Source organism: Alligator mississippiensis, chromosome 2 (genome assembly GCF_030867095.1).
Source record: "Alligator mississippiensis isolate rAllMis1 chromosome 2, rAllMis1, whole genome shotgun sequence".
NCBI lineage: Eukaryota > Metazoa > Chordata > Crocodylia > Alligatoridae > Alligator > Alligator mississippiensis.
In genome coordinates this window covers 240,760,564-240,784,366 of record NC_081825.1, presented here as the reverse complement: position 1 = coordinate 240,784,366, position 23,803 = coordinate 240,760,564, and the positions used below count along the sequence as shown (strand labels likewise).

General features: G+C 46.3%; 1 protein-coding gene across 1 annotated transcript in view; it reads right to left on the bottom strand.

The window, feature by feature from the left end:
• RMDN3 (regulator of microtubule dynamics 3) overlaps window positions 1-14,331 on the bottom strand; it is a 75,519-nt gene extending 61,188 nt beyond the window's left edge. Inside the window, exons 1-3 of the mRNA XM_006261322.4 lie at window positions 13,850-14,331; window positions 6,636-6,831; window positions 3,506-3,652 (exon numbers count right to left, since the gene is read on the bottom strand). Coding sequence (XP_006261384.1) covers window positions 3,506-3,652; window positions 6,636-6,831; window positions 13,850-14,033 — 527 coding nt within the window. The 5' untranslated portion in view covers window positions 14,034-14,331. The remainder of the gene's footprint in view (window positions 1-3,505; window positions 3,653-6,635; window positions 6,832-13,849) is intronic.
• Window positions 14,332-23,803: the final 9,472 nt, after the last annotated feature.

The following is a 23,803-nucleotide window of genomic DNA, read 5'->3' as shown; positions in this document are numbered from 1 at the left end:
ATGGAAGTATTAACAAAACCTTAATCACCTAAACTCCCCTCAATAGTCTATACAAGTGATTCACCAAATCAATCAGGAGCTTACAATTACATACAACTATTATAGTCAGAATGAGACTGGAAGAGTAAGGTATGTGACCATTTTACAACTAAAGCTGAAACCATCTCAATCATTTCCATGTCTTAAAAATCAGAAGTGCCCAACCTTTTTCACATTGCAGGCCAGACGGGTGGTGCCATATCCATCTTCAGGGTGGATCCAGCTAATGGGCCTGATGCATTGTGCAGGGTGGGCACAGCCAGGCCCACATAGTAACAGCTTAGAACCCACTGGCTGTGCAAGGCTTGGAAATTTGGCAGCAAGGGAGGGGTGGAAGTATTAGCTGCTACTACTCCACTGCTGCCAAATTTCCTAACCCATGGGGAACACCATGGGCAAGATACCATGGCTCTGTGGGCCAAATCTGGCCTATAGGCCAGGGGTTGAGCACCCCTGCTATAAATGATTCTCTCTTCTCTTTGGGCAGTTTCTCTTTGTTTTTTCAATAAATTCCTCAATGTCTCTTGGGAGAGAGTTATGTTCTCTGTTTTGCCATAGTCAGAAAATCCAAACAGATCTGGCACTTTTGCAGAATAGGCTCTGGAGTCACAAGATAGCACAATCTAAATCACAAAACACTATTGAATTAAAATTTAAAAATCCATTTTCTTTCTTTAAGAGAAAATCATAATATATGTACTTTAATTGCTTTTGAAGTACGTCAATTGGTATTCATATAATTGATGAGATTAAATGAAAGTGCAAATTACTCATAAAAAAGGAAGGGAACCTGGAAGAGTTGCATTACCAGCTTGAAAGTTGCGCATTGTAAAGATTGTAAAGATAGGTAGGAACCTTCAATTTTCTCCTCCGTATAATGACACAAACTTTGCCAGTCTATCTACTATTGGAAGACATAAGTAATTCTGTTAGACTGCAACCAGCAACTAACTGTATGAAGTCCATCAAAAAACAAAACTCTGAAATGCAGAATATTTTAGAAGTACAGTTCCAATTTTTACCTGATTGGACTCTAAGTAAGAAACCAGTATCAGCATTGTGTGGTCAGGAATCTTTCTGCACACTCCATAAAGTACTGAATCTTTTTTCAAATAAAGCAGAAAAGAGAGACTTGCCAATTCCTCCTCCTGACCTGAGGCATCAGCCTTCACTAGATACTAACTGAAACTGCTATGTGCACCCCCAGCTAAGGGCACCCATGTCCTCTAGATCTGTGCACAGGGTAGGGCAGGCTGCCCCAAGCTCTGCGCTGCCCACATTCTCTACATGCAACTCCATACCACTGCCCCCACTGCAGCCACGCAGGCAGGGGATGCATCACGAGGGCAGCAGGGAGTTTGTAGCAGCAGGCAGCTTTCCTGTGCAGCCCCGATGTTCTTTGCAGTGCTGGGTTGCACACGCCAGGCTGTGGAGGCCCTGGGGGAGGACAGTGGGGTGGGAACCTGAGCCTGAAGTGGGCAGCACACAGCCCCTGCCCCACGCACAGATCTGGGGGGCACAGGTCCCTGCCCCCCAGGAGTATGCACCGTGACAGGGAGCAGTCCCACCCCCACAGCAGGTAGGGAGGGGTGGGGGGGGCAGGAGCCAGGCTTCACTCTCTGCTGCCTCCTGACAGGGGCAGGGGGCTGTGGACCCAGGTCCCTCGCCCCATAGCTCTGGCAGCTCAGTGGTGCTGGCCTCCCCCCTCCCCTCCCCCACTCTGTTCCCTCCATCCCTGCTGTCACTGTGGTACTCCGCTGCGCCGCTGCCTCCTGTCCATAATGATCTTGGAGCACTCTGATTGGTTGTTTCAGTAACCTATCAGAGTGCTCCAAGAGCGTTATGGACTGACAGACAGACAGACAAAGCCCTTTATTATATTAGAATTAGAATGACGATTTAGCATAATCTAGCACAGAGAATGAAATCAATTGGGATTGCTCTATTGTGCAAGGTCCTAGCCACCACCTTGCATTTTTGTGCAAGATGTACTGTTATTTCAATTTGGTCATATAGATTGTGTGTGTAGGTCCAGTCAAGCTGCCACTTCAGTCATCAGCCACCACTGAAAATAGTCTAGCTGCATCCTCTTTGGAAACACTCTGCAGGTAGCTGAAGTCTATTAAAGTGCTATTAAATCCCCTCTCAGTCTTGTCTTCTCTAGACTAAATACACCTAGTTCTCTCAGTCTCTCCTCATAAGTCATGTGCCCTGGCCCCCTAACCATTTTCATTGCCCTCTGCTGGACTCTCTCCAATTTGTCCACATCCTTTCTGTAGTGGGGAGCCCAAAACTGAACACAGTACTCCACATGCAGCCTCACCAGTGCCGAATAGGAGGAAAGAATCACTTCCCTCAATCTGCTGGCAACACCCCTAGTAATGCAGGCCTGTATGCCATTAACTTTCTTTGTAACAAGGGCACACTGCTGGCTCATATTCAGCTTACTGTCCACTGTAACCCCAGGTCCTTTTCTGCAGAGCTACTGCTTAGCCAGTTGGTCCGCAGCCTGTTCTGTCCTAAATGCAGGACTTTGTACTTGATCTTACTGAACCTCATGAGATTTCTTTTGGTCCAATCCTCCAATTTGTCAAGGTTTCTTTGAATCCTAGCCCTACCCTCCATTGTATGTACTACTCCCCCCAGCTTGGTGTCATCTGCAAATTTACTGAGGGCACACTCCCTCCCATCTTCCAGGTTGTTGATGAAGATATTGAACAAAACTGACCATAGGACCAAAGTCTGGGGCACCCCACTTGATACCAGCTACTAACTAGACATCGAGCCATTGATTACTACCCTCTGAGCCCAATGATCCAGCCAGTTTTCTATCCACCTTACAGTTCATTCGTCCAATCCATATTTCCTTAGCTTGCCTGTGAGAATGTTGTGGGGAACTGTATCAAAAGCCATGCTAAAGTCAAGGGTATATCATGTTCACTGCTCTTCATGCATCCACAGAGCCAGTCATGTCATCACAGAAGGCAATCAGGTTGGTCAGGCATGACTTGCCCTTAGTGAATCCATGCTGACTGTTCCTAATGACCTTCTTCTCCTCCAAGTGCTTAGAAATGGATATCTTGAGGACCCACACCATGATTTTTCCAGGGACTGAGGTGAGGCTGACTGGTCTGTAGTTCCCCAGATCCTTCTTTTTAAAGATTTGCCCTTTTCCGGCAACAACTGGGAAGATTTATTTTTGGTTTGTTTTTTAAAGTTAGACATGGATGCAAAACCCACAGAAATTAGCAAGAAGTCTCAGAGGCAGATGTATTACCTGAAACTTTTAACTGGAAAAAAATCCCCATGTAAACAAACATAGAAAATAGTTTTCATGCAATTAAACCAAATACAAGAAGGACAGGAATTAACATAACTATTTAAAACATTTCCCATCAAGTTAGAGGACAAAGTGGTACTCTAAGCTTCAGGACATGACAGAGTTCTTAATGGGTGTTTTGCTTACCCTCCTTCACTTTCAGCATCATCTGTATTGATTGCTCCCGAACTGGCTGTGAAATAAATAGAACTGGAGCCTGTAGAATCACTTCTTTCTCTAGAAAAAACATAACGCTTCCTCCGAGTTACTTTCTGGGTTTCCTCCAGATGGGACCTATAAGAAAGGCAGAAAAATTAACAGCAATGATGATGGGAGTCCCATTATTTTACTTCATGTCTTTGTCTCCCTGCTATGCTCTTTTACATCCACTCCACACAAAAATAACTATTATTCAGGTCTTGAAATGCTTCTGCTTGTTACTCCAGTCACACAAAGTGGCACAGTTTACAATACCGTGTGCTTCACTATGATAAAAAAAAAACAACCTGCACACCAGGCGATTTGATAGACATTTCTTCTGCCTTGTAGTTGAAGGAAGATAAGGGGATGCTGAAACATTTCAAAGTGCAAAAGCATATTCCATTCACAGCTGAAAATCCCCTCTACTCAAGGCAACAGAAAATGACTGACAGGAAAAAAAAAGAGCTAAAAATGTATACACTAATTGAATCCATCTAACCGAGCATTTTGCTAAAACAAGCGCCAATACTAAATACTCCAACTTCAAGTTAAGTTGTAAAGTTAACGTCTAAATTGGAGTGGTTTTGCTCTATTTACATCATTCCCAGCTTGCCCATAGTGAGAGTTAGAATGTAACAGCTGCTGCCCTTTTGGAACTGCTCCAAATGTACATGTCCAAACCCATATTTAAATGGACACTACTTACAGATTTGTCCTTATTAAAAGGATACTCATTACAGGATACCTCCTGTATTACATGATACTTCTTGTAGTTTTAAATACTTTAAATTTAAATTCAGTCATATTTTTAAATTTAGTTCTAGAAACCTGCAGTATCATCAGACTTCTAAATAAATGTGCCTGTAAGGGTGGCGAGGCACGGATTTAAAAACTCATTTTAATTTGTAATGCTATGCGGTTTCCTGCCATTTCACCTCATGGGCTGTTTCTTGGCTCTGTGGTTCCAATGGACACACCCCTCAGTTGGAGACAAAGGCTTCACTGCTCCATACAGTAGAGACAGAGGTCTAAAAAAACTTGGAACTTGGCAAAAGTCTCTAAGGGTTTCTGTGCTCTAGGGGTACAGATCAGAGAGATCCCCAGTGGCAATCTGAGATACCTGGCCATCATGGCACCTCTTCACGTAAGCTGAGCCTGCCACAACTGTAAGAGCAGATGACCCTGTATTACACCCATAAATATAAAAAAAGCTATCTGATCCTCTCTTTTTTTATCTCCTATCTCAGCTTTTCCCTTTCCTTATCTAAGTAAACCTTATTAGATGTCTGACTTTAACTTAATTTTTTGAGAGGACTGAGCAAAGTACCTGTTGAGTAACTCTGCCCTCTTTGCATTTTCTGCTAGGAGTTTCCCCTAGCTTGGTAATAGTAAATGCACAGCTTCCTTGGTCTTTTTTTTCTGGCCAAAATACATATAGAACCTGCTCTTGTTGTCTTTAACCTCCTTCGCCAGGTGCAGCTCTTTCTTTATCTTTGCTTTCCTGATTTTGTCCCACCAGATTCTTGCTGTTTCCTAATATACTTCCTTGGTGACCAGCCAATTTTTTCATTGCCTGTATGCTTTTCTTTTGCATTTGAGGCATTTTAGAAGCTCTTTGTGTAGCCACATTGGCCTCTTGCTATTCTTCTTGTGCTTCTATTGTGTCAAGACAATTTCTTGTTTGGCTTACAGATGCCAGTCTGGGCTGAGACTGTTTCCCTGGACTCTTGGCCCTGAGCTGTGGCACAGCACCCTAAAGACCCATGCACTCAATTACTGAATGCAGAATCCAACTTGACCATGAAGATCATGGAATTGGTGACAGTCAAACAGTTCAGACAGATATTGCCAGTGGGCACAAAGGAGTGGGACTTTGATACTGTGTTCTGGACCCTAAGGAAGCAGTCTGTTTCACTGAAGACTTTTTAGACATGGAATTAAGAGTACGGGAAGTCTCCAGCCAGGCCAAAGGGACAGGCCCAACAAAGTCTGAGTACACAGCAAGAACAGTTGGGCATAGCTCATGAGCTGCTAAGTGGAGGTCATGCATTTGGCCTAGGAGTTCTACTGCACTCCCTGAAATGACACGGACAAATGCAGCAGCCTTGGGCTCTGGAGTTCAGCTGATCAGCAGTGAGAGGTGGAACAATACAGGGAAAGGGGAGCCCTTGGTTTGCTTTTCATGTAGTCAGCCCTGCTACTGGCACTGAGATTGACCCCTTAAAATATGTTTAAGCAGATGACCCTATGCTTGTTGGCTTTTAAATGTGTCTCAAAGTTATCTGCTCTGTACATTAACACTGCTTTGATCTAATTATAGATCAACTTTAAGTATAAGCCAACTGTGATTTTTATAGTTCTCTCTCAAAAGAATGTTGATTTACAATCCAAACAATACGGTATTGTTCCACCAATCTTTTGAATAAACGTATATAGTGAAATTCTGTCTCTCATACATTAAAAAGGAGTTTTGCTATTAGGAGCTAGAATTTTATGCATAGAAATAAACAACCTGTGGAAAACAAATATTTCCATGTATTGGTTTCACACTTCCTCAAGCTTTTAATTTCACTAATCCTACCCTTGTTTTTGTATTACAAGCAGAATAAAAAGGATGAAATAGTTAGTGTTCAGTTTTCTGATTATAATTTTGCTGACACCAAGCAACCCCTCTCTAGCTCTTTTCTTTCTAATATAGATAGCCCTAGCCCTTATACTAAAACAAGAGAAGGTATCCCTGCATGTGTAGGGACTGTGGACTCTGGCACACAACTCAGGTTTAACTTCTCTTGCCTGGTAATGCCTCCGCTTCCTCTCAACCCCCAAATTTTACAGAATAGCAGCTTGCATTCCTCATCTATTTTCTAGAGCACTGCCATACTAAAGGGCAGACATGAGAATTTGGCCTAGGTTCTAATTTATAAAAATGCACAGCTTGATCCCTCTCTATTAGAGAAAATAGAAAAGATAAGATTATTCGACCTGTGACTCCTGACCTTCAAACTCTTTTAAGGCAGAGAGATAAAGAGGTTTTCCAACCATTTTTGCTGACAGAAGAAGTAGGCATTGTACTTACTTGACTTCTCCAACAATCTCACTAGCTAAACCCTGAAGGCTATTCCGCAGTTCCTCCACTTCTTGACGCAGCTCTTCAATGTTTTTCAGCACAAAGTCTAGACGGTTCAGCACTTCCACCTGCTCTACGCGTGTTAAGAGAGATGTGCATGCTACACCATCACCAGCCTCCACTGGGGCCTGTGTCCTAATCAGAACTAAAAAATAGGAGAAAGAAATTTAATTAATGGTGATAGAGTGAGGAGGCTTAGAAAAAGGAAATGTCATTAGAACATGCTTGTTTCTGGAAACTTCTGGAAAGGGAAATAAAATAATAGAAAAGTATACTGCTCCAATAGTCATTACAGTTTGAGGAGGACGAGTCCTGTTTTTAAACACATAGTTCTCCCTGCTTTGCTTTAATTTTTTAAAGTGGAAAACTTTAATAATTACACCAGCACCAAAATTAATTGTACATGTAATAAAACAAATACGCATAATTCCACCGTCCCATACTTAACATCCATACTCCACTTCACTTCTGAAACATAGCCAACTCAGGAGTGGAAATACCAGAAAGAAAAACTAATACCCCAACAAAATAATACACAATGGTGGTGTGAAGTATGCAAACTAATTCTGGTCAAAGACAAGAAAAAAAATCTCTGTTCTTGCAAAAAGTATACAGGATTCTATTCTAACATAATAAAGGGCTTAGTCCGTCTATCTGTCCGTAATGCTCTTGGAGCACTCTGGTTACTGAATCAAGCAATCAGAGTGTTCCAAGAGCGTTATGGACAGGAGGTGGCAGTGGTGACGTGCTGCCATGATGGCAGGGATCGGGGGGAGAGGAGAGAATATGGATGGAGCAGGAAGGTGAGGCCAATGGCCTTTTTTTTTTTTGTTATTCAAAATGCATCTGTCATTCATCTTGACAGGCAATTCACTAATATTTTAATATCAGTTTATTAAATTAAGAAGTTACCAAGAGCTGCATGTTTATGACCTAGGTTAGCTTGTCTGTTGGACGGTGTACTTTTTTACAGCCACAGCATAGACAACAAAAAAAGAGTACTTACTGCCTACATGCCATAGACTTAAAATTATCTGAGTTTTCTTAAAAGTCAGTAGTAAATATTGACGTAAGAAAAACACAAATAATCACTGCTTCACTGCAAAAATAATAATTTTTGCAAGAAAAAGGCCTTGAGTAAAATATTTCTCTTTGAAAAAAAGGAAAAGTAAGATCGTCAAGAAACTGAACACAGATGGACTACCACATGAGGAACCAAAAGACAGGGACCAACTATCACATATCCTGATGGAATTTGCATTTGTCTATTAGAATAATATAAATTATGCTACAATCAGGAAGACTGAAAAGTAGCTATCCTAAGGTAGCAACATGCAGTAGGTGGCTACTACAAGCCTTGCCACTAGCTGGGAGAGACCTAGATGGACAGAGATGGAAAACACCTAGCACAGTGTACACTGGTGAGAGTTCTACCCTATTTTTTCAGGGGTAATTCTACCAGATTGCATACAACTTCCCCCAGTTTATCCCCATTGTGCCAGCCACTTTATTTAAACTATAGCTGTTCTGATTATTTTGGTGTAAATGCATCTTTTCCCAGAGTCAGGTTTCTCGAGAAACAAAGACTTAAATTTCCAATAGTACTTTGCATTTCTTTATGCTTTTAAATTAAATAACCAGATCCTTAAGGGTGTTCAGTCAGGCACATTTTTCAAGAAAAATCTGGCCCATAATGATATACTAACTTTTCAATCACTCATGAGTGAAAAAACAGGTATGCAATAATAGTGCTTTCATTTATGCAAGAAAAACAACAAACAAAAAAATGATGCATATTTCAGAAGTTAAAATGACATCAAGGATTCAAACAGGAACAAAAAATGAAGAGATCTTCTAAATAAAACTTATTTTGATACTAAAACTAAAAGACAAAAATTGACTTTGCTTCCTATCATTTATGCTATTAACCTGAGCATTAATTCAACAAATTTAGACCAGGAAATTTCACTTTCCAGTTCTTACAAATATTTCCCATTGCTGCAATGATATATGGCACTGATATTTAAGTTAATAAAGCCATAAATAAATATAATTCAATTTTTTTATTATTTCAGTTAAAACATTTTTCATATGTCTATAATTTCTCGCCTCAAATAGCTCCACTCCTAGTAAAAAATAATCTTCCCTCCTCCCTCCAAATGTAAGTATGTACTTAAGGAGTTTTTTTCCCCAAAACACAATACCACACAATACAAAAATAAAACTAAACAGAGTGAATGCTTGTTACTCATGGCCTAAAACTAGCTGGACTAGGTACTGACACACCTTTTACTAGAAGAGTCTCCTTCCAAATAACTTACATTTTCTATGCTGAAATCACAACAGCTCTTTCAACATATTTAGAGGAGCAGTCAATTAAAAGTCTTGTGCTGTATGCATTTTTGTACAGAAAAGAATAAAGTATATACTTAAAAATGAAACATTTAAAACTTCAATCATTCATCTCTATTCATGCTATTGGTTTCATTTCTTGTGTTAGACAATTACCCCTACTAAACTTAGTTTCACTTTTGGATTCCTAATGGTGCAATATTCTGGGTTTAAACAGGTGTAGGAATGTGTTTATTTTTAAAAATATTTACATTGCATTTGTTTTTATAAAAAAAACTTTATTGATCTTTTTTTAAGTGCTTAAGTGCCTCTCTTTAAGTCTTACTTTAAAAGGCTCTAAAATTAAATCCACCCCATCACAAAATTCTACACAGAAGAGCATGTATTAGCCTGCAAATACTCCCTAAAGTCTGTGTTTTGCTTTGATATTTTCAAAAAATAAAGCAAAACACAATCACAGATACTCAAATTTCTTTGCACCAAAACATTACCCCTGGAATATTGTTTCTAGAGCATGGTTCTATAACAAAGCCACTTAAAAATGTGGTCCAGCATACTTATCTCAATCACAATGCATGCTAGCTCAACATTCAAACGACTGTATTATGTTCTAGTTCATGACTATCCAACCTCTGAGCAACCAGGGGTCACATACTACACAGGCTGCAAGCCCCCAGGCTTCCCTAATGGACAAGCTCTCCTGGCACAAGCCCAGAGGCAGGGGTAGGAAGCAGATGCCAGATGAAGGAGGGGAAATGTGGAGACCCCAGTGGCAGCAGAAGTAGCATGGGGAGAGTGACAGCCAGGTGGAAGCCCAAGGGTCATAAACAAACTGCTTGTGGGTAACATGCAGCCCACCAGTTGAAAATTGGATGGCCTTGATCTAGTTCTTGCAGTTTCAGGTCTTTCTCTTTACTGCTTCTTTTAAACATTCGTTTTATAAGCTTAATTATCAATTCAACTGCAAGTGCTTTGGGGCAGGAATCATCTTTTTGTTGTCTGTATAGTTTTTCCTTGAATGGAGACCTGGGTTTGGGGGATAATTTGTTTTTTTTAAGGATAATTCATTTCCCCTTTTGTTTAGGAAAAACTCACAAATCTTATCAGAAACTGACTAGCCACTACATCCTACAGACTTAAAGAATGGGGGCCAACATGAGATTGGGAGGTTTGTCCAGGTTGTTTCAGTTGTAGAACCTATCCCATACTGTAAAAGGTAAATAAAAGTATTAAATGCACACAAAATAAAACTGGAAAAACTAGTTAGAAACCCTATCTCTAGGCTTAGATATTATTTGTAACCCATGTGGTAAATAACTTCTTTTAGAAAAGAAAATCACTTTCCTAAATTTACTATGTCCCTTTAAGTATTTATTTTATACCTATTTGCAAGCCTTAAGACCGTGGTTCTCAACCTTAGTAAACTCAAGGCACCCTTTTATAGACTCATGGCCTCCCACAAAAATGCCAGTCCTTTTCATTTTCCTTTTTGATTACAGAAAAATAGGAGAGCAATTCTTTTGTTTCAAAGACCCTGAAAATACCACAACAGGTCAAAATTGTTTTAACACTATGGATTCCTTTTTAAAATCTCTGGGCATTTTTACACTTGCTCCAGAGGTGCGCACTTTAATTACAGCAGCTCTGAGAGCCACTCTAATTAAAAGGCCGCAGTGTCTCATGTATCAGCGGCCCTGTGCCTTAAAATGGTGGCAGGGGCACTTTAACTAGCTTGTTCAACAAGCTTTTGTTGAAGCGCAGGGATGCTGATACAAGAGACACAGAGGATGGCTAGTTAGCATGATGATTAGCTTGCTTCAGCACAGTCACTTAATCGTCTGCTCCAACACACTGTCAGAGACTCCCAGCACATCTACAGGCACCCAATGGGTTTAACTTGTAAATCATATTTCCACATCTAACAATGTTACAATCTAACATCTAACATTATGTTGCACTCCATGGCACCCTTGAAAGGATCTCAAGGTACCACAGAGAATCACATTGCCTTAAGACAACAGGGTTTACTAGTATGCTAGTGAAAGCAAATGGAAGATGACCAGACACAGAAGCAAAACTTACTCTTTCTTCAGTGTCTAGGCTAAAGGATGTTCTAGAAAAGAGAGAGCATAAATGATTAAAAGTAAATTAAGGTAGAACACTGTTATTATAAGTCTACCTTTTCTTCTACATAAAAAAAAAAAAAAAATCACACTCAACTTATATAGCGAGTGCTTATAATCAGATTGTGGCAGAACTGGACTTTTCTGTCTTCAGTCACTAGCTACTGAGCATGGGAGTTAGGGATACAGCCTCTGAATTAGAACTTCCTAGACTTTAAATGCTGGAGGCTGCAAGTGAGAGAGGAACAGTGGAAAAAAAAATCAACCCTGGTCAAACTCAGTTCACTCTCCCTTTCAGCATCCACTCAGCCACTGCATGACACAGGCCTATTTGTTACCTAGGGAATGCGAGCCAATGGCCACAAGGAAACACTATAAGCCTTCCTTAGAAAGGGAGGTCACTATGTAGACAACAACTGACTGCTTGGGACAACTAAAAACATAACAGGGATGGGAGTAAAGGCCAAAGGTGGAGTTTTAGGGAGTTTTAGGCCCTGCTTGGCCAAGCAGGGACACCAAGCAGGGCCCATCAGACACTGTGACAGACTTATTTGTCACCTTGAGGGGTGTGGATCTATAAGCCCCCTTTAGTACTGGGGGCCACTAATAACATATTATAAATTACTTGGGACAAATAATAATGAAAACAGGGACAGGAGTGGAGGTCAAAGGGTAATAACCAGCAGAGCACACTGGACCCTATATGATACAGGCCTATTTGTCACCTTGAGGGGCATGGGCCTAGGCCCATCAAGTAGCTTATTGGCCTCCCTCAGATGGGGAGCCTACAAAAAAAGTTGACAACTGATTACTGGGGCCAAATAATAAACAAACAGGGACAGGAGTGCTGGTCAATGGTTAATAACCAGTGTGCCAAGGGGAGACACCAAGCAGAGAACACCAGGCACTCTGTAACAGGATAGTGGGCGAGAGGGACCTACGGTCTAATCCAGTAAGTGGCAATTCTTATGTCATTATGAAATACTTTTGCAGTGTAGGTTTTGTTTTAGTATTTTAGTGCACTTACCATATTCAACTGAATCTAAGATGAGGTTTTATTCTCCATTTAACATGGGCAGAGCCTCATGTTGGAATTGAGTGCCAGGGCTACAGCCAGAGCTGCTACTGCTGCTGCTACCTGAACAGGGCCAGGGTGGCTTGTAGAGCAAGGATGGGGAGACACACCAGGGGAGACCATGTGATGTGAGGCAGAGAGAACTGGGAAGACTACGCATACAGGAAGAACAAGAGGGAGATGCTGTAGTGCAGGATGGCGGGAGCACAGGGGAGTCTGCAGAGCAGCAAGGGAGTTATTCCTGCTGCTGCTGCAGCTCTCCAGCCCTGACCCAGCAAGGGACATAGTTGGGGTTGTACTACCACTGCTATCTAGCCAGGGCTGGAGCCAGAGTTGCGCTGGGCAAGCAGCAGTGGGGGGAGCAGGTGGCAGAGGCGTAGGAGCTGGGGGGTAAGGTGGCAGGGTGGCAAGTAGCAAGGCGCACAGGCAGCAGGAAGGCAGAGGCACTGGTGGGAGGGGGGTAGGGGTGCAAGTGACAGGTGGACTAGTGGGGGCACAAGGGTTAGAGATCAGTTGCCTGCCCCCAACCTCCTTCCCTGCCACTGCTTTCCATGCCACAGCAGCAGGGTGACAAATTTAAGACAACTCCCACCCACATAATTAGATTCAATACATGGAAAATTACAGATTTTCCACGTACAAAATGTAATGGGGGGGAAGGGTATCATCTTACATTTGAAGTCACCTCAGATTCAGGTAAACATAGCAATCTTTTGGGTCTTTCCCTTGGTTATTTTTGTGGGATTTTGTAAGGGCAACAGGAATTCAAGGCCTTTACCTGTCGTTATCAATTTATATTTGGTAAAAATCCTACTTTTCTTCAACTTGAGCCTGAAAACAGGGACCTGGCTTATACATGGGGGTTGACATAACTATACTACAGGAGCTATTCTGGGCAAGACCCGGAAGCTGGTTGCACATTGGCAAGTCCCTACATTTGCCTGCAGTCCCACTGCATGCATGGGGGAACCCACCACAAAGATCGGGGTCAGGGCACAGAATGGGAATGTAAACGACGGGCGTCTAAATGGTGACAGTCGGAGACTGCTCCCTTTCATCACCATGTTCTTTGCTGGGGAGGCCAGCCTGCATGGCCCGGGTGCCACACATGGCACGGGAGGTCTCTCTGTGCAACACGTGACAGATGAGGAGGGGGCAGGGAGCAGAGCAGCAGATCAGGCAGCGGCAGAAAACAGAGCAGCAGATCTAGCAGGAGCAGGGGATCAGCGTGGTGCTGGGGGAGGGCGCAGGGCTAAAAAGGATGTAGGAGAAGCTGCCCCTGCTGCTCTCAACCAGGCTCACACTCTCTAGCTCTGCCAGCGCCTCCACACGGGGCTGCTGGAGGGCACGAGAAGTGCAGGGCAGAGCCAGCTGCGGGGCAGCCGAGGACGGGAGCCCCGCAGCCAGGCGCAGGGCAAGGCAGGGGGCAGGTCGCGGGCACCCACCCGAGGCGCCAGCTCTCACAGGCTTCACCGCGTGCTCTACCCTCGCCCCGGCCCCGGGAGGCTCTGGGCGCAGAGCAATGCCAAACAGGGGGGACGGGACGGGGCAGCACCCTCCGACCCACGGGGCAGCCCAGGCGAGGGGCGGGGAGCGCAGGGCGTGGACCGTACCGCAGTCACGGCGCCGCGAGCCCCCCGCCGCGTCCTCCGCGCCCTGCCCGGGGCAGTCCCCGGCGCTGCCGCTGCGCCACGGCCTGTTCCTCCTCTGCCGGCGGAGCGCGTACAGCAGCCCGAGCCCCGCCGCAGCGCCCAGAGCCAGCACCAACGCCAGGCGGGCGGGCCCCGGCCTGGCCATGGCGACCTGCAATAAGCGACCGGGTGTCAGCGCGGGGCCCGCCTGCCCACGTGCGCGCCTCCCGGCCCGGCCCCGGGGGCGGGGCTGCCTGCTGTCATCCTGCGGCCCCTGGCCGCTGGCGCGGACTGTGGCGGCGTTGCTGGCGGCCCCTCCGGGGGCTCTCACAGCCCCCAGTCCCGCCGTGCACACGACATAGGGCCAAGCACACAGCAGGGCGCCCGGGGTTACTCACGCCGGCGCACCCTACGCTTTCTGCTTGGCTTGGCCCCACTCGGTCACCGTCCCGCCGCAGCCCAGACAAACACCCCCTGACGCACAAAGATGACGTCTACAGAGCGCCGAGCTTCCGTTCACCCTGGCCTCGCCGCTGCCAGCAAGCGGCAACGGAATGACGGAATCGAGCACTGTCTAGCACCCCCTGCTGGAGGGCAAGTGTCCGGCCATGCGCAAAGGGCACGTGACCCGCAGGGCCCAATGAGCATGGGGCAGGGGAGCTGAATGGGAGGATTCCTGCCCCTGGGTTAGTTCAGTCTCGAGTTGTGCGTGCGACTGCTTGGGACGCTGCCCAGTGACTGGGGCTGGGGAGCTCCGGGCCTGCGGCTCTCTCTGTGGGCTCCCCCAGGCGTCCTTTTGGCCTTCCTGCCCCAAACCCTTGGTCCAGTGGTGCTCAGGCAGGGAGCTGAGGCGCCGTGAGAGCCTTGCAAGGGCGCTGCGTAGCGTTAGCACTCAAAGGTGGGCAAATGCGCGTCATGAGAGAAGTGTGGAGCCATGTCCAGACAAGTGCAGGTGTGCGGGATGTGCTGCTGTAGACCCGTGTGTGGTGCCACACCACACATGCAGGTGCTCCCCATGCTGTGGTCTTGCAGCTGGGTGGGGGAGGGGGTTCTTGATCCCAGTTTAAAAAAAAAAACCCATGCCACAGAAACGGGGGGCACATATGGTAGCACTGCACATCACCGGAAACTGGAGCCTGGCTGGCTGGAGCCCCACTCCAGCTGCTGGCCAGGCTTCCTGCTGTGACTCCAGCTCTGGGTGGTCCCCAAGACCCCAGGTAAGGCTGCTGGGGCCAGTGCAGTTGCTGGCTGCAGCCTCCCCTACCCCACCTGGGGTAACCTGCCATGTGCCAGAGCGCACGTAGTACAGGTGTTCCCCTGGGGCAAGCAGCAGTGACACAAAGTATGCTGCTGCTATGAGTCCCCCAGGAAACAAACATCTACACTCGTTTGGATGTAGCCAGAGATTTCAAATAGGATTCCACCGTGTCAAATAGAACCCAGCAGGCCAGAATTTTTCTGTAATCTTTGCTACAGAAGAATCACTCTATTCTTTTTCTGTAGTCAAAACAGGAGTGAAAGCTGAGAGCTGGCATTTTCTGAGGAGTGTCTGCCCTCTAAGAAAGTTGAGAACCACTTCTCTGGGTCCTTTTCATGCCCCAGTTGCATTTTATGTTGAACTGGGCCACAAGGAGGCAGCGGTTTTGGTGGAGAGTCAGGAAATGGGACAGGGAAAGCCAAGGCTTTGGATCTTCCAGCCTTTCAACGTGTTGCTCATTTAAGCTTGGATTCTTTTGTCTTCAAAAACTTTTGGCCTTTGTGTTGTGTTCAGGTAATTTGAGAAGTAAAGCAGTTTCTCAGTCTCTGAACTTTCCAGCTATCTTGCCTGGAAATCTATTTTTTGCCTTTCAGATAAAGCTTCTACCTCAGCTGCACTCAGTGAAAGTAATTGAAGCATGTCTGTTCTGATAAAGGTCAAATAATGAAAGAAAAAAAAAAAGACTGCACAACTTGAAAGGCTCCAAACATTATTTCCAGTCCTCTTATCAGTAAAGCAATAACAGATCCTCGGGGCAGCATGAATCTGAATTCATATCACTGCGGATATTAAAGATGATATCAGAATATATCATACCACAATTTTAGTTGAAACTCTGTTGCTTGTCTTATTTGGCAGATACTTGCCTTTATTAAAGCAATAAAGAAAGGGACTATGCATGTGGTAGGTGATGTTTTAGACCCTTTGCTTCTTCCCTTTAACTCCTTCCTGCAATAGAAAGCTGCCTTAGTTTCATGGTTAGAATAACATCATAGAAAGTAGCGATGACTGTGAAAGCCTGGCCAGACCTACACGTGAAATTTAAATTACTAAATTAAAATAACAGTGTGCCCAGCCATGCACAGTGAGGGCTGCAAGGACTTAAACCACTTCCTGCCTGCATTTCTGAGAGTGACTATTGCAGCTAACATATACTAGGACTTTTGTGATAGCTCACTTACTGAATATTGGGAAGGAGGCTTTTTCTGTCATTTAGTTTTATAGCTCATTTGTGATATAGTTATTAAAGCCTTTCTGTCACTAATGGAATGAGGTGTACTGTCAGTCCTTAACTACACTAGGTTTGAATCCTGCTTTTGATTGCAACAGTAGAGCTGGAAAAATCTCTTTGGATCCACTGCTCTTTTTCTCTGCCATTATAGAATTGTTACCTTCTGTATGCTATGCACTGTCTAGTCTAGTCAGGAGTCTAGTCTAATTTTAAAGGTTGTAAGAAAGAAGGCCTGGAATATCTCTTAGAAGGCTGTTCCACAGTTTGGCTGACTTCACTAGTAGGAAGTTTTTCCTGCTACTCAGATTAAATTGTCTTTCGCTTTCCTTGTTGCTCTGAGAGGTAGACAGGGTAACACTTATGCCAGTGTGTAAGATGAGGGTAACAAATTGTAGATGCAGTATACAGTTGTAGCAAATTCTGTCACACCTTTAGCTATGTTTCATTCAGGCAGCAGAGTGATATATCAATTAGGTTGTAACAACTGATGCAGACCCCTGAGGGGAAAACTCCCAACTCCCAGTCCCACTCCCTTTTTAAACTGGTTGAAAGTTACATTTGCCCATAGCATTAGTTCAGGGGTTGGCAGTGTTTTTCACTGGAGTGCCTAAAACACCCCAACCTCAACCCAGGCCTTGACTTGGCATGCCAGGTGCAGATGAGGGAAGCTGTGAGGTGTGCAATCTTAGGGGCTGGGGTAATGCTGCCCTGGCCCTTTCCCCACGGTGCTCCCCAAGATTCATGTGCAGCTGCTGCTGGCCATAGAGGCTAGGCTCACAGCAGGCAGCAGACAGGTTGCAAACAGCTACACCAGGTTCCAGAGCCCTGGCCCCATTCCATTGGCGACATGTAGGGGGTGCACGCAGGTGCATGTGCACCCCCTGAGTTTGGCGGTGCACCCCCAGAGATTGGCTACTGCTGATGCTGCTGGCAGTGCCTGTAGACGGTTGCCGCTCACAACCCCTCCCTCACTGCCGACACCACTGTGGTTGCCTGCAGGAGCTCCCTGCTCACCGCCACCAGCACCGCCACCCCATAGCCAGTGGCAGCTGCATTTGTGCCTCAGTACATGGAGCAGGGAAGGGGCTGAGGCAATGCAACCCCAGCCCCTCCCCTGCCAGCAATGAGCCAGGCAGGGGTTCAGCAGACCTCAGTGCAGCAGCTTGCAGCCTCCCAGTCATGTGCCATAGCAGCATGGGCTCTGGGCAGGTCCCTTCCACCCTCCATGGAACCTGGGCTGCTCTCAGCAGGTGGCAGGGAGGCTGCAAACAGCTGCACCAAGGTCAGCTGAGCCCTGGTTGGACTTGTTGCTGGTGGCAGGTGCATGCATATCTCTGGGTGGACAGCAGGGGAGGGCCCAGGATTGCACGGCCCTGGCTTCTTCCCTGTCATGCGCCCTTAGGTATCTCTGCAGCTGCTGCCAGTGCTGGGGCTCTATAGCCTGGTGCAGCTGTTTGCAACTTTTTGGCTGCCTGCCACATCCTGCCAGAGCTCTGGACAGTTGCTACCTGCCAAGGAGCCCAGGCTGCTTGCAGCAGGGCATGCAGCCTCCTGGCTGCCTGCTGTGAGCAGCCTAGGCTCTGTGGCCAGAAGCACCTGCCCAGAGCCTTGGCCGGATCTGGCGTGCCAAGCAAAATGGCTTTGTGTGCCATGCTCTGGCATGTGTGCCAGGAGTTGCCGATCCCTGCACTAGTTATACATCCGTGTCTTAAATATTTCTCCAACCTTGGTCTGGACTCACTTCAACTTTTTGTAGAGTTACTGGGTGCATCTAATGATAATGGCATCCATTTATGCGTGAGTGATGGTGGATATTGCAGCTGTTCTACTGGCTGATGGTACAGTGGTCTCAGGTGTACATGGCGTTAGGGGCTAGTGTATAAACAGGGTGCTTCTACTCATGCGATTTCATAGATTTCATAGACATTAGGGCTGGAAGGGACCTCGGAAGATCATCAAGTCCAGCCCCCTGCCCGAAGGGCAGGAAGTCTGCTGGGGTCATAGGATCCCGGCAAGATAAGCATCCAATTTACTCTTGCAGGTGTTCAATGTAGGTGCTTGAGCCACTTCCGATGGCAAGCTGTTCCAGACCTTGGGGGCTCAGACAGTAAAGAAGTTCTTCCTTATGTCCAGCCTGAAACAGTCTTGCAGTAGTTTATAACTGTTCGACCTCATCATCCCTTGGGGCGCTCTGGTGAACAAACGTTCCCCCAGATACTGGTGGTCACCCCTGATAAACTTATAGGTGTCCATCGGATCACCCCTGAGCCTGCGCTTTTCCAGGCTAAGGAGCCCCATGGCTCTCAGCTTGTCGTCGTAAGGTCTGTTTTCCTGACCTCTGATCATGTGTGTGGCTCTTCTCTGGACTCTGTCAAGCTTCTCCACATCCTTTTTGAATTGAGCCCAAAACTGGACTCAGTACTCCAGCTGCGGCCTCACCAAGGCTGAGTACAAGGGGAGAATGACATCCCGGGATTTGCTTGACAAGCATCTATGGATGCAAGCCAGCGTTTTGGTCGCTTTACTAGCTGCAGCATCGCATTGCAGGCTCATGTTCATCTTATGGTCAATGGTGACCCCCAAGTCTCTTTCTTCCGTAGTGCTAGCCAGTGTAGCACTGCGGAGCCTATAAGAATGCTGCAGGTTTTTCCTCCCAAGGTGGAGAACCTTGCATTTTTCAGTGTTAAACACCATCAGGTTCTTGTCCACCCATTTGCTGAGCCTGTCCAGGTCAGCCTGGATCGCCCCCCTGTCTTCTGGTGTGGATGCTTTGCCCCAAAGTTTGGTGTCATCGGCGAACTTGGCCAGTCCACTTTTGACTCCAATGTCCACATCATTAATGAAGATGTTGAATAATGTGGGTCCAAGGACAGAGCCTTGGGGGACCCCACTGGTCACAGGGCACCATGATGATTGACTTCCATCAATTACTACCCTCTGGGTCTGACCACGGAGCCAATTTCCCAGCCAGCGGATCGTGGTGGACCCAAGGTCACAATTGGCCAGTTTCGCCAAGAGGTGATCATGGGATACCAGATCGAAGGCTTTTTTGAAGTCAAGATATATGATATCAATCTCTTCTCCCTTGTCCAGGTGATAGGTCACCTGGTCATAGAAGGAAATGAGATTAGTCAAGCAAGACCTACCCGCAACAAACCCGTGCTGGATATCCCTCAGGATGTTGGCATCCGCCAGTCCATTAAGGATGGCCTCTTTAATAAACTTTTCCCCGGGATAGATGTCAGGCTGATGGGCCTATAGTTTGCCAGATCCGCTTTCCTCCCTTTCTTGAAGATAGGCACCACATTGGCCTTCCTCCAGTCTTCGGGCATTACACCAGAGCACCAGGAGTTTTCAAAGATCCATGCCAGGAGGTGGGCTATGATGCTTGCCAGCTCCTTGAGTACCCTGGGGTGTAAACTGTCAGGGCCGGCTGACTTGAAGATGTCCAGCCTCTCAAGGTGTTCCTTCATGAGGTCAGCATTGATGGAGGGCAGGGGATCTCCCTCACCCAGACCTCCCTGTCCCGTAGTGGGCATGGGCGTCCCATGGGGCTGATGAAAGACCGATGCAAAGTACCCATTTAATAGGTTGGCTTTATCCTGGGCATCAGTTGTCAGTTGTCCCATCTGGTTCAGCACGGGTCCAATGTTGCCGTTGCTTTTTCTCCGGCTCCCCAAATACCTGAAAAAGGACTTTTTATTGTCCTTGATGATTGAAGCTAGTTAGAGTTCAGTTGCAGCCTTGGCTTTCCTGGTTCAGTCCCTGCAGGACTGGACCAGTGCAGGATATTCCTCCTTGGAGGTGAATCCCATCCTCCATCCTTTGTAGGCCTTTCTTTTTTGCCTCGGGAGGTCTGCTAGATCCCTGGAGAGCCAGGGGGGTTGCTGTGCCCTCTTGCTGCCTTTCCTCCGAGATGGAATAGAATTAGCTTGTGCACTGAGGATCTCTCCCTTGAGGAGCAACCACTCTTCCTGAACTCCTCTCCCTCTGGGTCGTGGTCCCTTAGGGCCTCACTGACGAGCCTCCTGAGCTTGTCAGAGTCGGCTTTCCTGAAGTCAAGGACTTCAGTGTTGCTGACTGACTTGCCATCTTTATGGCGGATGGTGAAGGTGATCAGCTCGTGGTCACTGTGACCCAGCTTCCCATCGATCACTAGGTCACCGATTAGGTCATCCCCAGTAGCTAGTACCAGGTCGAGCAGCGCTTTACCTCTTGTTAGCCCGTAGACTTCTTGAGTCAGGTAGAGGTCATCCACGCACAACAGGAAGCTTTGCGACTGCTCAGATTTTGCTGGGTGATCTTCCCACGAGATATCTGGGTCATTGAAGTCAACGGTAATTAACATGATGTGATAAACTCTGGCACAATTTTCACATGTGCCTAGGACAGCAGCAGTTTAAGCTGGGTTGGTGCAGTCCCAGGCTGGCAGCAGGCTCGGGGGCATCAGCCCTGTGTTCTGGGTGATGGCGTCAGGCAGCAGAGGGGCTGGCTGAGGGACAAGAGTGCTAAAGTGTGGAGCTATGAGGTAGGCAGCCCGTGCACTTTAGCACCCATGTGCCCCAACAAGCTTTGTCACCATCTACATGTGCATTTCATTGCACTCAATTACTCCACTGCAAGATAGTACTGTCCCCAACAGTACTATCTTACAGTGGAGTCAGTTAATTTACTGTACCTTAATACCAGCACACCTGGAGACAGTGATGCTTTACTGCAGAACTAATTACTCAACTCTGCTGTAAAGTGCATGTGTAGATGAATTCACTGAGTACCTCTTTAGTCATTGTTAAACAATAAGAGTAAAAGAACATTTAAATGTATAAGTATTTGAAGGTGGCAAATATCAAGGAAGGAGACTGATTTACTGGTAACAGTCATATATGCTTCCTTTTAATCCTTCCAGGTAAGTCAGTCCTGCCAATTCTCTCATTTTCTTTTGAGCTCCTTCCAATTTATTAACATCTTCATGGTAATGTGATGCCCAGATGTGCACCCAGTATTTCTGATACTCTCTCTCCATAGCAGTAAAGAAGGGCTATTATCTACCTGTTCATGACATATTAACCTTGTGGATGAACCCCAGGTTGTGCTTTGTTCTTCTTTAGCAGTTTTGCAGTTTGTGTTTTGGAGGGACTGTCTCTAAGGGCAAAGGGACATCAGTCTCCATTCTTATTCAGCCTTTGACTTTTCTGCTAAGCTTGCCTCTAAAGGTCTAAATTAATGCCAGTACAGGTTTCCCTCACTAACTGCGGGGGCTAGGTTCCGAAAAGGTCCCTTGGTTGGCATAACTGTGGTTGGTAAAACTAAAGGCTTATGGGAAAAACGGGGTTAGAAACTTGAATACTGTACAATATAGTGTAGAAAAGTCATTTATACTTACCTTTAATACATGGGGTGGTCACCTGGGCATAGGCGTAACCCTAGGGGTACTTCGACAGTTTATAGGGGGTACGCGCCAGTGGGGACAGAGTGCACCCAGGGCGTGGAGGCAGCGTTTCCCCCAGTGCATTCGCCTCTTACCCGGGGGAGGGGGAGGAGGAGGAGGGGAGGGACATGCCAGCTGGCCCTGCATAGCACACCGTGGCACTACCCTGCCCCCACCCAACTGAATGGCGGGGTGGGGGTGTTTTGTGCCTACCTCCAATGGTGCATGATTGGCTGGTCAGAAGCCCATAGATGGGACCCTGGCCAGGCCAGGTCGTGGGACAATCCAAGTCTGGTGGCAGCGGGAGACGCCTGCCCACACCCCTGGAGGAGCCACCAGACTTGGTTTGTCCCACGACCTGGCCCAGCTGGGGCTGCTGTTCTTGCCGGCCTGCTTCCCTCCCCCGTGAGCCAGCGCAGCAGGGAGCAGAGAAGCCATGCAGGGATCTCCTTGTCTGCCGCTGCTCGTCTCATATTGCCCTAGCAACATGCCTCCTGCACATGGGGCTGCACTGAGGGCAGTGGCACAGGGTTGTGCCCCTTAAACCAGCAGGAGGCACAGGAGGCGCGTCGCCGGGTCAGCACAGGGCAAGCAGCGGCAGGTGAGGAGATCCCCGCATAGCTTCTCTGCTCCCTGCCGTGCCAGGTCACATGAGAGGGTAGCAGGGAACAGCGGCGAGCAGGCCTGCTGTTCCCTGCTGCTGCAGATTGGGCATCTCCCCACCACTGGAGCCACCCTGCACCCTCAGGGGGCAGGGGCTGTGAGGGGGGGAAGTAGAGGCACGAGCGGGGCCAGGGGGATGGCAGGCTGATGCATGGCCATGGAAAACCATGGTTACTCAAAACTGTATACCACGGTAGCCAAAATGGTAAATAGAATATTAATCATGGATACTCAAAACCATGGTTGGCAAGGGAAACCTGTAGTGATTGGGCCCTTGGGAGCTGCTATGATACAGATATATAATTATTGCCCACCAAGAAAAGACTGAGATCTCCAATTTGTTTTGCACAGATCAACAAACAACCATCAGGTTTTGGTTATTACCTATGTAAGATGTGAAGCAGTGATCTTCCACTGAAGAGGTCTGTGACTAACACTGTGACAAACTTGGAACTGTAATTATAACCACTGTATATTGACATGGTTATTGGGTATGACTTGACTATATCAACATGCCACTTTTTTTCTTTACAGGTCTCTCTACAATTAAACAGATTAGGAAGGGAATAGAATGGTTCAAGACACACTGTACTCTTTCACAAATCCACAGGGGAACAAATCTGACCTGCAGGGTAAAACTGGTTAATATTCAAAAGGTACAGGACATGAGACCTACACTCAGAGAAACCAGACAGGTAGCAACAGCACCTGTCACCTTGCTATGTTTATAGTTTCCCCCTGTGTATGACCACTGTAACGTGAGGACAGTACCATTTGTGCAAGACAGACATCTCTGTTCATGCCCCTTGACCAAAGGAAAGAAGTGAAGTTTCCAGAATTTCATCCTTCCTCGTCTCTCTTTAGATTGGTTCTTTTATCTTGAGGAGGCCTATGTGAAATTGCCCGTACAACAATAATATAAAAAAGACAAGGTTTATTTAAACCAATTCTAGGTTAACATAAACTGCTTAACACATCTAGATTTACACTTTCATAAACTAAACTAGATCCTTTCGAGCATAGTTACAAAGGAAAGAAGAGATCTTGCATATATGTAAGACCTATCCCTGCTCTGACATCCTCTTGATGGAACCAATTTCTATTGTTCTATCCAGAGGGAGAGGGGAAGGAAAACTCTACTTAATCAGGTTAGGTCAGCTTGTAATCCCATACAAGCCTCTTGCTGAGTCATGGTGACTACTCATCTACCAAACTATTTACTCCAATCACCTCAACACAGCAGAGTTTGGGGGTTCTGCATGCTTTAGAAAATGATCTATTGAGAATGCAAAGATCATTTCAAAGTCTTAACATCCTAGCTTTGCCTTCACTTTCGGGATTAACAACCTAGTTTAA